Genomic DNA, 18,163 nt, shown 5'->3' on the forward strand with positions numbered 1-18,163 from the left:
TTGTCCGTCTTTATCAGTAGCTGTCCTGGATGAAGTAGATCCTTGAAAGCTGTCAGGGCATTCTGAACAGCTAGCATCTCTTTTTGATTGATATGAAGATGCATCTGGTTGCAGGTCATGTGCCCTGAATAGATTTTCCTGCCATATGGGCCCCCCCAGGCATAATCTGATGCATCCATGGTCAGTGTCTGTCTGGCTGTGGGTAAAGTGAATGGCAGACCCTTGTTGTGGTGACAGGCCTGAGTCCACCATCTAAACTCCTGTTGTAGGCAAGGAATAAGGGTAATTACTGTCTCCAGGCTGTGGCAATGCAGAGTCCAAACACTTTTTAGATACCATTGTAGTTTCCTCATATGCAGTCTGGCATATGGAATTAGTAGAATGCAGAATGCCATGAAGCCCAAGGCCTGCAGGATTTTCCTTGCAGAAAACTGGGTCTTTGTTGCCAACTTTTTGAAGTAAGAAGTCAGTTGCCTTTGTTTGTCTGGCGTGAGATAAGCCATCTGGGCAGTTGTATTTAAGCTTGCACCCAGGAATATTATCTCTTGAGAGGGTACTAGTTTTGATTTCTTTTCCTTTACTGTGTACCCTAGGCAAATTAGTAATCTTTTTACAAACGCCAGATGCTTTAGAAGAATGTCCTTGTTCTCTGCTTGAATAAGGCAGTCGTCCAAGTAGGGATATATTTGAATTCCTTTTTGTCTGCAAAACGCAATTACTGGTGCCAGGCATTTTATGAAGACCCTGGGCGCAGTAGATAAGCCAAAGGGCAGTGCAGAGAATTGGTAGTGCATTGAGCCAGCTATGAACCTGAGGTATCTTCTGCAAGATTGTCTGATTGGGACATGCAGGTATGCCTCTTTTAGGTCCAAAGTTACGAGCCAAATCTTCTTGCCCAGCATGGGCAGTAGCTGCTGTAGAGTCAACATCTTGAATTTTTGGAACCTCCTGAAACATGTTTAGTATAGACAGGTCCAGTATTGGTCTGCAGGTTTTGTCCTTTCTGGGCACCAAGAAAAGTCTTGAGTAAAATCCTTGCCCCTGCTCTTTTTGTGGTACTTGTTGAATGGCCCTCTTGTCCATGAGGGCTGTAATTTGCTTTTGTGCCTCTGCCCATTGATTGTGCGGCAGGTCTGGCATACCTTTTGCCCTTGGTAGGGTATGAAAATGGAACTTGTAGCCCTGGGACACTATGTTCAAGACCCACTTTGTCTTGGGTAATCATTTGCCAATTTGGTGAAAAAAGTGCTAGTTTTCCCCCAAGGGGGCTGCCAAAAGAAAACTGCTTGGATCTGGCAGAGGAAAGTCATTGGGACTGTTTCCTGTAAGGTTGTGATTTGTCTTCTCTGCTTTTGGAGGTAGGAGCACCCCATTGTTTAGGCCTGTATGAGCCTTGGGGCTGAGATCTGCCTCTGCGATGTCTGTATCTGCCTCTTTGTGGCCTGTCTGACACTGGAAAGAAAGTACAGTTTTGTACCTACCATAAATGTAGATGTTCGAAGATCCACATTGCTGCAGTCCTAACACTTGGGGGTAGTCCGCTGTCCCAGTCGGCCCGAATACCAAAGTATAAGGCTGACGTCAGTCAAGGCGCATTTGTCTGACATCAGGACGTCAGGGTACAAATGCGCATGACCGACATCATATCCTCAGTCTTTTCTTGCCCCAGATGTCAGAAGACCCTAAAAAGATAAGGCCAAAACCAAAAAACAGCAAACACTCCTGTACCTAATATATGTACAATATATACAAATTTACAAAAATAGAACCCCACCCACACAACCACCCCTAAACACAGAGGGGAAGGAGGGAGGGTAAATTGGACTGCAGCAATGTGGATCTTCGAACATCTACATTTATGGTAGGTACAAAACTGTACTATGTTCTTCATCTCACATTGCTGCAGTCCTAACACTTGGGTAGAATCCCAAAGCAGAGGTAAGGGAGGATGGCTAAACTATAATGAAGCAGGAGCTGCCAAAATGCCCTGCAACACAGCAGTGGCAAAACCAGCCCTGGATTTTGAATAGAGAGGAAGGTGGTAATGCTTGGAGAAAGTATGCACTGAACTCCAAGTAGCTGCCTCCAAAATATCCTTAGTTGCCACCCCCCTTAGAAATGCTGTTGAAGTGGCAGTAGCCCTAGTGGAATGAGGCCTAATCCCAGCTGGAATCTCCTTGCCATGATGGGAATAACAGAATGCAATGCAAAACCCAATCCACTTAGATATAGTTTGTTTTGACACAGGCTTGCCCTGCGAACTCAAAGCAAAAGAAACAAACAACTGCTGAGACTGCCTAAAATCCCTAGTCCTGCTTAAATAATAACGCAAATGCCTGTGTACATCTAAAGTGTGCAAAATCTTTTCCCCCTTATTTTGGGGATCTGCATAAAAAGTAGGCAAATGAATAGTTTGGTTTAAAGCCACACTAGAAACCACCTTAGGCATAAATGAAGGATTAGTACGTAATGATACCCTATCCTTATGAAAAATCAAAAGGCTCAACCGCCATAAGGGCCTGCAATTCAGAAACCCTTCTTGCAGAAGTAATGGCCAACAAAAAAGCAGTCTTCCATGACAAGTATTTCAATTCAGCAGTAGCTGAGGCTCAAAAGGTTGTAGAGTAAGTTTCTCCAACACAAAATTGAGGTCCCAAGCAGGAGTAGGAGCTCTACGGGGGTCTTATATTCTTTGCCCCTCTAAGAAATTGCTTAAACAAAGGATGAGAAAACAATGGTGGGTCACAATCATAGTGAGCTGAAATTGCTGCAGCATGAATCTTAATGGAAGAGAAAGACAAACCTTTGTCCAATAACTCAGTAAGATATTGAAGAGCCACACTCAAATTAGGCTCAGAAACATCCAAATCCTTTGCTGCACTCCAAAATAAAAATCTCTTCCATTTTTCTGCATACACTTTACGTGTACTAGGTCTTCTGGCTTCCATAATCACATTCAAAACTTGTTGAGGAAGTTGAGACCTGCTGTGGTTCAAAACAGAATATGCCAGGCTGTTAGATGAAGAGAGTGAAGCTTGACATTGAGGAGATGACCGTCCCTCTGAGACAAAAGGTGTGGAATTAAAGGTAAAGGCCATGGAGGCTTCCTTACCAGATTCCTCAGTAATGGGTACCAGTGTTGCCGAGGCCAATCTGGAGCTATCAAAATCATCCTTGGCTTGTCTTGTCTGACCTTTAGGAGTACCTTTGGGAGGAGAGGCAGAGGTGGAAAGGCATACACATGAAGATTTTCCCAACTGAACGAAAGAGCATCCACTTTCCAAGCTGTGTGATGAAACCTTTTCGTGCAAAACTTTGGCAGCTGGTGGTTTAGTGGAGAAGCGAACAGATCTATGTCTGGAGTTCCCCAGGACACTGTCAATTGTCGAAATACATGAAGATCCAGTTTCCACTCGTGGGGATCCATGATTTGCCTGCTTAACACATCTGCTAAGGAGTTCTGTGCTCCTGGCAGAAACCTTGCCTGTAGATTTAGCTGCAAGCTGAGCGCAGTCTCCCACAAAATCATTGCTTGCCTGCATAGAGGATAAGAATGCGTTCCCCCTTGCTTGTTGATGTACCACATGACAGTTGTGTTGTCTGTTAGAATCAACACCTGCCCTGGAAGAAGTAACTCCTTGAAAGCCATTAATGCAAACTGGACTGCTAACATCTCCTTCATGTTGATATGTAGATGCTGTAGTCTGGCAGGCCACTTGTCTTGTATCCACTTTCCATTCAGATGAGCTCCCCAAGCTATGTCTGAGGCATCTGTCGTTAGAATCTGACTCGCCTCTGGCCGGGTCACAGAGAGTCCCTTGTTTAGGTGACATTCCTGAGCCCACCACAAAATTCCTTTTGAATGCAAGGTATTATTGGAATGACAGTGTCCAAATCCTGGCAGTGCTGTGTCCATACATTTTTAGATACCATTGCAGCTTCCTCATATGCAGTTTGGCATTGGGAAGCACCAGAATACAAGATGCCATGAACCCTAATGCTTGAAGGACTGTCCTTGCAGTCAGCACGGACTGATGAGATAGTTGATGGAAGTAAAGGGATAGACTCTTTTGTTTGTCCGGGGTTAAAATGGCCATCTGGGCTGCTGTATTCAGTCTCACACCCAGAAAGCACATGTCTTGAGAGGGTACTAGACTGGACTTTATTTCGATCACAGAATACCCCGGCATCTTAGCACTGCTATCACATATTCCAGATGCTGAAGAAGCTCGTCCTTTTCTTGAGCCAGAATCAGACAGTCGTCCAAGTAAGGATAGATTTGTATTCCTTTTAGCCTGAAAAAAGCTACAACTGGAGCCAGAACTTTTGTGAATACTCTGGGCGCAGTAGATAAGCCAAAGGGCAATGCAGAGAACTGATAATGTGAATTTCCAGCTCGGAAACGCAGATACTTCCTGCAACTGAGTCTGATAGGCACATGAAGGTAAGCCTCCTTGAGATCTAAAGTTACCATCCAGTGATCTTTGCCCAGCAGAGGTAAAAGCTGTTGTAACGTCAACATTTTGAACTTGGGAATGTCCAAATAAGTGTTGAGGATAGACAAATCCAAAATTGGTCTCCACGTGTTCCCCTTCTTTGGTACTAGGAACAGGCGAGAATAAAATCCTAGGCCCCTTTCTGGCACAGGAACCGGCTGAATGGCCCCTATCTGGAGCAACAGAGAAATTTGCTTGTGAGCCTCTTTTCTTTGTATAGGAGGAATGTCTGGCATGCCTTTGAAAGGAGGCAAGGTATGGAAATAAAACCTGTAACCGTGGTGAACGACATCCAATACCCATCTGTCTTGGGTAATAACACTCCAATTTTCTTTGAAAAGTGCCAGCCTTCCTCCCAAAGGTGCTGCCAGACGAGAAGGCTCTGGCAGCTGAAAAGGCAAGTCATTGGGTCTGCTTACGAAAGGACTGACCCCTGCCCTCACCAGAAGACTGGGCAGGCGAACTGCCTGTTCTAGGCCTAAAAGAACCTCGAGCTCTGCCCCTACCACGTCTAGATCTACCCCTAGACTGAGAATCATAAGAAGGATAAGTCCACCCCTTAGTAGGCCAATTTCTACTAAACTTTGGAGGCTGAACCTGCAAAAAATCTTTAACAGTCTGCATAGACTTAGCCTTGTCCTCCATTTTCTTTAAAACTGCTTCCACAGGCGCACCAAATAACACATCAGATTGTAAAGGAGCATCTAAAATCCTTGTCTTTACATGTTCAGCTAAATTCTGATCCCTCAGCCAGGCGTGCCTGCGAACAGAACCAGTGGCTGCCACCCTCGAAGAGGCCTGTACAGCATCAAAACCACATTGCAAGGAATGCTTACCCACCTGTTCAGAAACATGAACCAAATCCTGCAACTCTTTACACTCAATACCTTCCGCCAGAGCATCTACCTTAGACTTCAATTGTGAAAGGAGATAATTTTGGTATTTCAACATGTGAAACTGGCAATTCAAAGCCCTCATGGCTAAAGTGGAAGAAGTATACACCTTTTTCCCCCCATCTATCCAAAGCCCTAGCCTCTTTATCAGAAGGAACAGGATTTTTAACAACAGAAGCCTTAACACCTTTAGGGCCCTGAGAAACAGTTTCTGGGTCTGCCCTAGGACTCTTAAAAAGATACTTATGAGCTTCATGCACCCTATAATACCTGTCCGGTTTAACTGGGGCAGGAGGCAAAGAATCAGGGTTCAGGGAAGCCTCTGCAAAAACATCCTCTACTACATCCAGAACAGGAGGTATAGCTAAAGGCCTATGCTGGGGTAGAAACAAAAATTCCCTAAGCCTTTTCCTAGAATCAGAGAAATCTTGACCTTCCCATTTAAAATGCTCCCTCATGGAATGAAGAGTCTCTGAAAAAGAAAAATCCTCAGGAGGAGAAGCCGAAGGTGTAGAGTCATCTACATCAGAATCAGAATAAGGAGGATACTCCTGCAAGTCTTCAGTCAAGACTCAGAAGCCTCGAACACTGCTCAAAACTCTCAAGCTCAGGTTCCACCCTAGGCCTCTTATCAGGGGGGGGTAAAGAACCTCTAATCATAGTAATCAAATCTTCTGCCATTTTAAGCATATGTTTCTTAGGCAGAGACCCTGAAGAACTAGGGGAGACCCCCACTGAAGTTAACCCTGGCCGGCCTCTAGAAGGAGCCTTGGAAACAGAAGGGGAGGGCCTAACCACCTTAGGAAGGGAGGGGAGAACAGCTACCTGAGAAGCCCCGTCAGCCTGGCCTACCTCCTGAGAGGACACATCTTGTAACAGTAAAGTCTCTCCCTGAGAATCCAAAGGAACTTCTGGTAGAACCACCGGCTCCACCGAGCCCTCTAAAGAACCGACGTCCGGGACAGACTGTTCTTCCACCCTAGGCTTCGCTGCTTTGTCTTTGCGCTTTTTAGACGAAGCGGCCGGAGCATCCGACGGCATGTTGTAATTACAACGCTTCCCAAAACTAACCTGGCACAATCTAATCTTCTCTTAATAGTGCGTTTGTTAAATCTAGCACAAGAGCGACAGCCAACAACGTCGTGCTCAGGCCCTAAGCAAGGTATACACAATGTATGGTAATCTCTATGAGGTATCTGTTTCCCACAAGAAATACAGTTATTCACTTTTTCTGACATCCGGTTAAATACTGAGGCAAGAAAAACAAAATATTCCCAACGGGTACTTAGCCAACTTTGATTCGGTCTGAAACTCCGACTTCAGAAAATTTCAGAACGCCAACCTGCACTCGCAATACTGCTTCTGCATCGGACCATGCGGCAAAAAAGACTGAGGATATGACGTCGGTCATGCGCATTTGTACCCTGACGTCCTGATGTCAGACAAATGCGCCTTGACCGACGTCAGCCTTATACTTTGGTATTCGGGCCGACTGGGACAGCGGACTACCCCCAAGTGTTAGGACTGCAGCAATGTGAGATGAAGAACATCCTGTCTGACACTGGAAAGGACCAATTTTTGGAAGGCCAGTTCCTGCTAAATCTGTGTGGCAGTAACTGTAAGAAATCCTTAACTGTCTGCATTTATTTCGCTTTATCCTCCATTTTCTTCAACATCTCTTCTGCTTAAGCACCTTCTGCTTAAGCACCAAACAAAGTATCATGCAGTAATGGAGCATCTAATAATTTTGCTTTAACATGATCAGGTAGATTCTGTTCCTTTAACCAAGCATGCCTTCTAATAACAGAACCTGTAACAACGGCCCTGCAAGAGGCCTCCAGTGAATCCATAACCACATTGCAAAGTATGCTTTCCCACTTGTTCAGTTGCATGCAATAAATCCTGCATTTCCTTGTTCTCTGAACATTCAGAATTTGTCAACATTTTCTGTTTAAGCAGTGACATTAAGTATTGCTGATATTTAAGCATATGAAACTGACAATTTAAAAGCCCTTACAGCCAAGGTAGCAGAAGTGAAAACTCCCCCCCCCCCCCATCTGTCCAGTGCCCTAGAATCCCTATAAGAGGGGACTGGAAGCTTTGACCCTTTGGGACCCTGAGATATAGTTTCTGGGTCAGCAGCGGGGTTTTATATAGGAATTTATGAGAATCTGGGACCCTGTAGTATCTGTCAGGCTTAGCAGGTGCAGGAGGTAAAGAGTCAGGGGACAGGCCGGACTCTGAAAATACATCATCTACAATGTCTAGAACAGGTGGAATAGCAAGGGGTCTGTGCTGAGGTAATAGCAGAAAGTCTCTGAGCCTTTTCTTAGATTCTGAGTAATTTTAGCTCTCCCAGTGGAAATGCTCCCTCTTGGTATGCAGTGTTTCCCCAAAAGAACAATCCTCAGGAGGAGAAGCTGAAGGAATGGATTCTTCAGCATCAGAATCCTCATAGGAAGGTATAGAATAATCCTGTTCAGAAGAGGAATCAGAGGAAATAGAAACCTGATCAGAAGAATCATATTCCGTCTCTTGCCTAGGCCTCTTATCAGGAGGGGGATGGGAACCCCTGATCAAAGTAATTAGGTCTTTGGCCATTTTAAGCATCTGTTTTTTAGGCATGGAAGTCTGAGTAAGAGAATGCTGTACTTGTTTCTTTGTCTTTAGAGCTGCTTTAGTCTTTGTCTTTTAAAACTGAAGATGGTTTAACATATAACTGTGAAGGTCTGAAGACACCCTCAGAAGCCGATGCCTGCTCAGTGGCTCCAGACCCATCTGAGGGAATGATTTCCAAGTGTCCAATACCTTGATTATCCAGAGGCCCAATCAGCTCCACGTGGGAGTCGGAAGAGGCCTGTGGCTCTGAGGTAGCGGGTGCCAGGGGCTGAGAAAGCGCCTCACTGAGAACCGGCGAACGGCCTAACGGAGGGCTCGTCGTCGGTTTTGTACCTCGGATGCCTATCCTTTTCCTTGTCCTTGCGTTTTTTGTAAACTCCGGTCGTCGGCTGTTCTGATGGCATTATATAATTAAACCTTTGGCCAAAGTAATGAAATGCAAAATCGAACCGACGCTTAATAGTGCATTGGTTAAATCTAGCACAAAACCGACAGCTAGCAATGTTGTGGTCAGGGCCTAGGCAAGGAATACATTAAGAGTGAAAATCCTTATGAGGTATTTGCTTCCCGCAAGAAATACAATTGTTAACTTTTTCTGACATCGGTCTGGAGCAAGAAAAAAGTTTCCCCAACGGGGTACTTTAGCTTTAATGAAGACTTCGGTTCTGAAATTCGGATTTGAAAATCTCAGGAGTCGGCCGACTGGCACTTGAGAACTGCTTTTGCTTCGGGCACCGTGCGGCAAGAAAAACTGAAGAAAATGGCGTCTGCTTCATTTTTTATACCCCTGGCGCACGGACATCAGGGAAGAGGCGACAGCAACTGACGCCGGACCAGGACTATGGAATTCAGGCCAACTGCGGGTAGCCTGCCAGCAGAATAACCCAAGAGTAATGACTGCAACAGTGAAACACGATTAACATCGGGAGGTCTTAACATCATAGAACCTTTGAGAAAGGTCTTGCTAAGTTTGTGGGACATAAGGTTAGAATTCCTAATCCCCACATGAAAATTAGATATTGCTGCTAGATGAACTCTGAGTGTAGCAGCTGCTGAGCCCTGGTGAAAAAGTTCTGATAGGAATGCTAAGACAATAGGAATGGGAGCTGTAAATGGATTAACCTTTCTGTTATCTACCCATATAGAAAATCTCTTCCATTTACTGTTGTACAATTTTCTAGTAGAGGGCTTATGAAAAGAGGTAATGATATGGGTTACAGCTGGAGACAGATCATGAAGCCTGACTAATGATGGAACTGGAGCAGTTTGAGAGTATGGAGACAGGGATGAAGAGAACCTGACATGTGTCAAGAGGTCTGGTGCTGGGTCCAGGGTCCATGGATAGTCTAACAGGTGAGGTCCGAGGAAAGGGAACCAAATCTGACGACGCCAGTAAGGAGCGATGAAGATAATCTTGCTTCCCAACAACATTGATTTCTGTATAACCTTGGGAATGAGTGGAAAAGGAGGAAAAGCATAGAGAAGTCTCGAGGGCCAATCGTGGATGAGTGCCTCTCTCGAGACTCTCCTGGAGGGGGAATGAGGGAGAAAAAGGTGCTGCATTTGGCATTGATGGGGCTGGCAAAGAGATCGCAGCAGGGCTTGTCCCCATTTGTGGAAGATCTGTCAGGCTACTTTCTGGTTCAAAGACCATTCGTGAGGTAACAAAATTGCCCTGCTTAGCTTGTCTGCTATCACGTTGGATGTCCCCGGGATGTGTGTTGTAATGAGAAAGCGTTGGGAAGAAATCGCCCAGTTACAAACTTGCAGGGCCTCTCGACATAAGGGGTAAGATCTGGTTCCTCCTTGCTTGTTTAGATACCATACCAGTGACATGTCTGTCTGGATAGCTATCATCCCTAGAGGGAGAAAGTCGTGAAGTGTTTGCAATGCTAGAAGCACTGCTCTCATCTCTAGGACACTGATGTGCAGATCGGCCTCGTGATCTTGCCACGTGCCTTGGACAGCTCTGCCTAGATAATGCCCCCCCCCCCACCCTATCTGAGAGGCATCTGTGGTTACAGTGGCAACGGGTTGGTGCGGTACAAAGGGAGTCCCTGTGGTAAGGTGACCTGGCTGAATCCATCAATGGAGATCCTTTTTGCAAGAATCTGTGATCAGTATCTGGTGATGCAAGGGCAACTGCTGAAAAGACCACTGGGATGACATGAGCCATTGGAGTATTCTCATATGTAGTCTTGCTAATGGTACCAATGTTATAGTAGACGCCGTTGTTCCAAGAGGTTCTAACACCACCTTCGCTTTGACTCTTCGAAGGGGAAGTAACCTGTAAATTTGCTGTGAAAGATTTTGTATTCTGTCTGTTGGTAGTCTGGCTATCATAGAGACCATGTCTATGTTTGCTCCTGTAAAGGTTATAGATTGAGCGGACAAAGTTAAGGATTTTTCCCAAGTTATAGAGACTCCCAACTGGGAACAGAGCTTGATTGTGGAGTCTTTGGATTGAACTAGAAGATGTCTGGTGGTGGCGGTCAGGAGCCAATCGTCCAGGTATGGAAAAACTTGGATTCCCTGACGCCTCAGATGGGCTGTCACTACTGTCATGCATTTGGTGAACACCCTTGGGGCTGTGGTGAGACCAAAAGGCAGCACCCGAAACTGGTAATGATTGGCTCCCAGCCAGAGGCGTAGAAAACTCCTTGATGCTTTGTCCATCTTGATGTGGTAGCAGGCATCTTGAAGATCTATTGTGCACATCCAATTTTCTTTCCCTAACAGAGGGAGCATGGATTGTAGAGTGACCATTCGGAACTTGGACTTCTTTACATACTCGTTTAACCTGCTGAGGTCTAAAATGGGTCTCCAGTCCCCTGTTCTTTTTGGAACTAAAAAGAATCTGGAGTATGTTCAGAATCTTGTCTGGTCTGCTGGGACCTTTTGGACGACTCTTTTTAACAGCAGCTTTTCTATCTCTACAGCTGCTTGATCCCTTTGATTGGGTGGTACATCTGGGATCCTTTTAGGAGGGCATGGTGGAAGGGAAAAGGGTATAGAGTAACCTCTGGTGATAATGTCTTGTACCCACTTGTCTCGGGTGATATTTAGCCAGGCTTCTGGGTACAAAGACAGGTGACCCCCGACCGGCTCCAGAGACGCACAGTCGGGTTCCACATCAGGAACGCTGATAGGGACGGTCACAAAAGGAATCACGACCTCCCTGATTTTGTGAACCTCCCCTGCCTCTAGGGCGACGTCTACCATTTGTTCCTCCTCCCTTGCCTCTGAAGGAGGAAACACCCTGTGTATCCTGGAAAGATCTCTGATTTCTTGAACCACATTTTACCACTCTTCTGACCTTTAGGGTAAGGTCTAGAAGGGACGGTAAAACAGACTCCCACGGCAGAGTGTGTCTTTCCTTCTTGTTCACACCTGGTGAGGGTATCTCAAACTTTGGGGCCAAAAAAAGAGGATCCCTCAACAGGAGCATTGGTGAATGTAGACTTGAAAGGTTCAGCAAAATTGCATAGATGCATCCAAGAGCATCTCCTTAAGGAGACTCCTGAACCCTCTGCCCTACTCGCACCATCAGCTGTGTATGAGATCAGCCTCATGGAGGAGTTAACAATGGATGTTAAGGTAGCCAACGGAGTAGATACTGTAGATGGGACTCCTTCAGTAGAGATACCTTGAAGAGCATCTCCTAACTCCTTCAGGAGATCTCTCTGAAGTCTTGTGAAGTGTGATAGATAATTCAGCGATCGAAGTGTAAAAGCCGCTGAAGAGAAGATATGCTTCCCGTATCACTCCATCATTCGGGATTCCTTACTGGGCGGATGGATCGAGGAAGAAGTCTCTGCTAGCTCCTTCTTAGTGGCTAATGCCACCACCATGGCATCTACAGGTAAGCCCTTGGATAAAAATTCTGTGTCTTTAGGGGCGGAAAGAAATTTGTTCGGCCTCCTGGGGACCGGTTCCACAGCATCAGGAGTCTTCTATGCTTTCTGACTCACAAGATCCAGTAACTCGTCAAATGGGGGAGACACCCATGAAGCTGAGGGTTGAGACCCGAAAGCCTTCAGGTACACTGATTCCTCATCAGACGGGGTAACAGTGGGCCAGTCGCCTCTCTGTCCAAGAATCTCCAAGATATCTGCAAAGGAGACATCTTCAGAGGACGACTTAGGGGACCCCTCCAACTCATCGAGGTCAGTGTCAGATGTGAGAGACTCATCAGGGGAGTCTACATGCTTCCTCTTACATGATCTCTTCCGAGGGGTCTACTCAGCGGGGTTCTCTGGGGAGGCCTCAGAAGATTGGTGGCCACCTGAGTGGGGGCCCTGAGGCTGTGGGTCTCTGCCATCCAGGGGAAGAGAAGATGCTGAAACTGTAGTCGGCGCTTGAGGGATTATAGCATTGGTACTTCTACATGGGGGGAAATGAGCTATCCAGCATGCTTCTCATCTTCACGAAGACAGATTCCTCCGGCTCCGAAAGACACCTCTGTTCCAAAAAACTGGAGGTGCCAATGGCTCCAGAAGGATCGGCTCGGAGAACGATGTAGGGTCCGAGCTCACTGGGGCCGACACACCAAGAGGGAGACTCGGCACCAAAGAAGTTCGGTTCCAAGTGTGCCCATCGGGGCCAACTGAGGGGCTTCGGACCCTAGACACCTCAGATGGCGCAGAGAGTGTCGGAGCGGAACTCTGCTCCGAGACAACCACACGAGGTGCTGGAACCAAAGACTCCACTGTAGTCGGTACTGGTAATAACAGCTCCGAAGGCCCATTCTGGGTTAGAGGAGGAATGAAAGCAGGAAAGCTAGGAGTCGGCTCCGAGACAGAGTGGGTCGGAGCCGTTAAAAACCTTGACAAGGCCGACAACTTGAGGAGTCTGAGCACCACTCTCTCGATGTCTTCAGATAGACACCTGGAGGATCTGGAGGACAGCATGGGTGACCTTGTTCTCTGTAATATCAGCAATTTAAGAGTAGGGGAGACTGGTGGAATATCCGTTGACCAGCTCCGAAGAGGGCTGCTAGTGATCGGCACTGAAACACTTGCTACCGATACTGCAGGTTCTATGTCCAAAATCTCAATCGGCTCCGAAGACTGCGAAGCCGAAGAGAATGATACCAACTCCGCTTTTTTTTAAGTTCTGTGGTGGTTCAGAGGCAGAAGTTGGAGCCAAAGAAGGCCGGTCTGAAGTTTTGCCCTTATCCTTCCTAGAAGGCTGCGACTTAGGGAGAGGAAGAAGAAAAGGCTAGATGTTCTTTGAAGGAAGGTTTCAACAGACCTTTTAAAATACGTTTATTCTTCCATTCCTGGAGCACTCTAGGGCTAAAAGAAGGGCATAAAAGGCAGGTTTCTTGCAGATGTATGGCCCCTAAGCAATATACACAAACACTATGTCTATCAGTGATGGACATTTTTTGTGAACACTTAATGCACTTCTTAAAGCCTGACTGTTTGTGTTCCTTAGATTCCTTAGACATATTGACAGCAAAGGAAGGCCAACACACTCACACAATGAGAGGAACTAGATCCTCTAACAAACAGATCTAGCCCTATCACACTCTAAGAAAAAGGGGGGTGGGGGGAACTAGGTCCGCTAACTTAAACGGACCTAGTGTGAAGAACAAAAAGGGACGAAACTAGAACCTCTAACTTAAACGGTCTAGTAAAACAAAAAAAAACACACACACTCAAGGGATACCACACGCGAACAAGCAATAGGCCCAGAAAATAAAATATCCGATAACCAAATCAAATCCGGTTGAAGTCACAAATCTGAAGTCACAAAAAATGACTATCAGTAATAAGCTTTAATAGAAAAACTCTCTACAATAAATTCCTAAAAAGGAAGTAATAATAGTAAAAAATGTATCACTTAGCCACGGCCAACCAAGAAAGCTTCCGATTGAAGACGCGGCAAATGAGATCTGGGGAGTGTGCTCATGCACCATGGGATACCTCCTAGCCATGAGCCAATCAGAAGTTTTCAGGCATTCTAAAGGCGGCCGAGTCGGAGCAGAGTATCAGCTCCGAACCCACACGTAATAATGGAGGCGAGATAGGACTACATAACATCAATCTTTCTACAAGAAAATGACCAACTATAAGCAGTAAATTCTGAAATAAAAAAGATAACTACTACGCAAGAGCTATACACATTGGGAAATGGTTAAATGTTGACTAACTGTACAGTACAGACACGCTGTTTTAAAGACCTTATAAAAATAATCTTATCGCTCAAATTAAAACTATGAAAGATTATACCCTAGAGCTACATAAGCTTATGGTGCAGCAAACAAACAGAATGTCATCAAATTTAAAGCAATGAAAGAAAATAATGACAGGATCTGGATTACCAGACATAAATGAGAAGATGAAGATCAGTTACACGCAGAAAAAGCAATGCATCTATGTAAAGAAGAATGGCTGTCTTGAAGAATGCGTGCCAACTAAAATGAAAAAAAAAAAAACATCAGTAGATCAAAGAAAGCATTGCAAAAATGCAAGATGTGTTGTGTGCATAAACAGATAAAAAATAAACTTGACAGTTCCACTGAAAGTCAGTCTGAATGCTGATTCCTTATGCTTCCTACTACAAAATCCATGAAGTACACTTAGTGGAGTAGCAATTAACACTGGACAGCAGTAATAACACAGATTAAGAAAAATGATCAAATGAGAACTGTTAATGTAGTTACGCTACATAATTTAATAATTGGGAAGAAAAACATATCCCTACGAATACAATGTTACACTTCAGAGCTACTGGCAGAAAGCGGATACCTCGACCTCTACAACAAACTCCACAAGTTGGGACATATGGATGGATGGCCTCCACTCAACTTAATGAGCCTAACACGCTCCCCCGTTCACTACCACAACCAGCCCTTATGTGTGACATTTCATATAGTTCAAGTTATTCCTTTTAATCTAGGGAAAGCCAGGATATCCACTCTTAAACCTAGCAAACTCTCATGTCCTGAAAATAACCCATTTCTATCCTCCCCATTCGGTTAAAAGGAGCACGGATATTTTGCTAGTGAAAGGCATCACTAAATATGGTTTTACTGCCCACATGCAACATGGTTTTAGCACTACTAAGGCTATCAGAGTGTCTTGCAAACAGTTTTCCACACTGAGGTTAAGAAATGTGGACACTTCTTCATATAGGTTTCAAAATTGTTTGACTCCATAGAACACAATATGTTCAAGACACATTTTCTTGAAAATGACAACATGACTAAGTAGATAACTGCAAAAGATTTTTTTTCTGATGCTGTTGGTCATGCACCCCCCCCCCCCCAAAAAAAAAAAGACTGTTATGATGCTAACAGCAGCTTCCCAGGCTTCCAACTTGTAGACTCCACCTTCCCTATTTTCATCCAACTAAAAAACTCTGGAAAAAGACAGACTGATGTCACCCTAGAAAGCTTGCTACATAATTTGCAGGACACCAAACTATTTTCACTTACATAAGTAATCTCAGCACCATGCCCACTTGCCTAAAAACAGCATACCACAAAATAAGAGGGGGGACAGACTCCACAAAACTCTAGATTTACCAAAGAGGAATTTAACCCCACAGCTACAACACCAAGCAACTTCTACTACACTTCTCTCCTTAATACACTCCATCTTCTAACCTATGACGGGCTTAGTATGTGCAGAGCTATACTGCAAGCTTATCTAGGTAAAAATGATGACCATTTTTAATTATTTAGTTATTGACATTTGATTACCGGGAAGCTCCAACTGGGAAAAAGCACATTTTCAGCAGAGGCCCAGGAGAAAAGCTCCAAAGTGTTACAGAATGTTTTAAGAACAATAATTTTATAGTCTAAAAATAATACAAAAGCAAACGTAATTTAAATAATTATGCCAAATTAGACAATATGAAAACTCTGGAACAGATACAATTGTATGACAATGATTTAATAGCTAAAGAATTTTAGTTAGTTTATAGAGAAATTAAAGGCAAGTTAGTATAATACAAACAGGAACAGCAATGTGAAGCGAGAGAAAAGCAGGCTTGTGGTATATTTACAAACAAAGCCGGGAAGAGAAACTGATAGAAGTAAGGAAGCGAGTGAAGGGAGAGTAAAAAGATGTCCGGTATTAATAGTATTTGTTCACATTTATGGATATATTTTATACAGGTACTGAGCAACAGCAAAGCCATCTTTTGGCTAGAAAGTCTTTCAAAATGGTTTTGAAGGATGGGAGGGAGGATATTGACCTGATGATACAAATGAGGAGTTCCAGGCCTTAGCAATGTGGTACAAGCACAGACAATGCCCAGCAGATCTGATAGGTTTGTGGACAGACAGGAGGTTTTGGTCACTGGATCGGAATGACAGACTAGGAACATAGTTGTGTAGAATGTAATTTAGTACTAGACAAGCAGTTGGGTTATGGATAACTGTATAGTGGTAAGAAGCTGTAGTAAGGATGGGAGCATCTTGAAGTGTGGGGAGGTGGTAAGTAGTGGCAAGTGTAGCTTTAGTTGCCTCAGTGTGCACGTTTTTGGCTCTGCAAACCATCCCTAATTTTTGATGAGTTTTTATTATGCAACTTTGTATACGCAGGTCAAATTTAAGATCATCACTCACTATCATCCCTGATAATCTGCTATAAGAAGCAACTTTGATGGCTGTATTGTCAAGAGAGAGGACTTTAAATTTTGTTTTTTTTCATGGGAAAGGGATTTGGGGGAAAATAGTAGTAATTTTTTTTTTTTTTTTTTTTTTTTAAGGTTGAGCATGAGTTGGGAGTTACAAAGCCATGTTTCAGTTGCTGTTAAAGCTTTCCAAGCAGGTTTTTGGAGGTGTGCCATGTTGTCAAATGTGCAAATGAGTGGGGAGTCATCTGTGTACTGTATTCAGAAGGCCTGTTGTATGGAGGGTATTGGTGAGAATGTTAAATAGGAGGAGACCAAGGATAGAACCTTGGGGTACGCTGGTGGTGACCGGGAGGGATGGAGTGAAGGAGGAGTGCCACTCTACTAACTGACACCTATTGGACAGGTAGCTTTTGAACCACAGAAGGGAGGGTTGAGAGACGTAATAAGGACATCTGAAGTAGAAGTTTGCCATGACAAACTGTGTCAAAGGCTTTAGACAAATCTGGAAATAATGAAAAGACTAGTTTGCTATTATCTTTAGCTTTACTGATAGTATTTATACAAGTTAGATGGAGTGTGGAAGTACCAAGGGAAGGACAGAAGCCATGTTGTGTGGGTGATGGGAGTTCTTCCTGCATTAGACAGTTTAGCAACTGTTTTTGAATACATTTTTCAATTATTTTGGAAAGGGGGGATAAAATTGCTATAGGTCTAAAGTTAGTAATGCCTGCTGAATTTCCTCTCTGGTGCAAAGGGATAATGTATGACTTTTTCCAGTGAGAGGGAAAGTGGGATTCCATGATTGACCTATTTATAAGGATTGAGACAAGGTACACAATGCTATCTGCTGCTATTTTAGGGTATTCACTTAGAAGGTCATCAACCGAAACAGAGCATGGTTTGAGTTTAAGAGTAGTTTTATACAGTATGTGGGCAGAGGTTTGAAGGTGAACGTGGATGTGGTGATACACGGCTGCTTTGCAGGGTTAGGATTAGATGCTGGGGAATCTTTGGTTAGAAATGCTATACTAACTATGAAATAAGAGACTAACTGTATCACTGTTTAGAATGATGAGTTATTAGGCGAGGGACTAGGGTTGAATTTATGTATGTTATGCAAGATTTCTTTAATGGCTCTACAGAACTTTTTAGAGTTGTGTTTAGTACTATTCTGAAAGTTACTATAGTACAGTGGTTTGTCTTCATTAATTTGCTGTTTAGTATGACTGCGATGGATATATATATATATATATATATATATATATATATATATATATATATATATACATATACATATACATATACACACACACACACCAGATAAATCTTCCCTGAAAAAGGGTTTAAATGCGTATTACAAAGTTACATTTTTTTTTTAAACTAGAATCAGATTTAAATTTTCAAATTGTTTGGATTTAAAATATTGAGACTAGCACATCCATAAAAGACAGCCACTATACAAAACACGGATTGTAAAACCAAATGAGGTACAGCTCAGGTCTCAGCTTCCCTTCCAAAAAAAAAAAAAAAATCAGAATTAGAAACAATGCCTGTAGCTCCACA

The 18,163-nt window shown here is 44.0% G+C and overlaps 1 protein-coding gene across 1 annotated transcript in view; it reads right to left on the bottom strand.

Annotated features, from left to right (window-relative positions):
• Positions 1-18,163, bottom strand: part of HRAS (HRas proto-oncogene, GTPase) — an 814,425-nt gene that overhangs the window by 47,280 nt on the left and 748,982 nt on the right. Inside the window, exon 5 of the mRNA XM_044059181.1 lies at positions 14,337-14,429. Within this exon, the coding sequence (XP_043915116.1) occupies positions 14,337-14,429 (93 nt within the window). The remainder of the gene's footprint in view (positions 1-14,336; positions 14,430-18,163) is intronic.

Source organism: Protopterus annectens, chromosome 17.part0 (genome assembly GCF_019279795.1).
Source record: "Protopterus annectens isolate FY-2018-M chromosome 17.part0, PAN1.0, whole genome shotgun sequence".
Taxonomy (NCBI): domain Eukaryota; kingdom Metazoa; phylum Chordata; order Ceratodontiformes; family Protopteridae; genus Protopterus; species Protopterus annectens.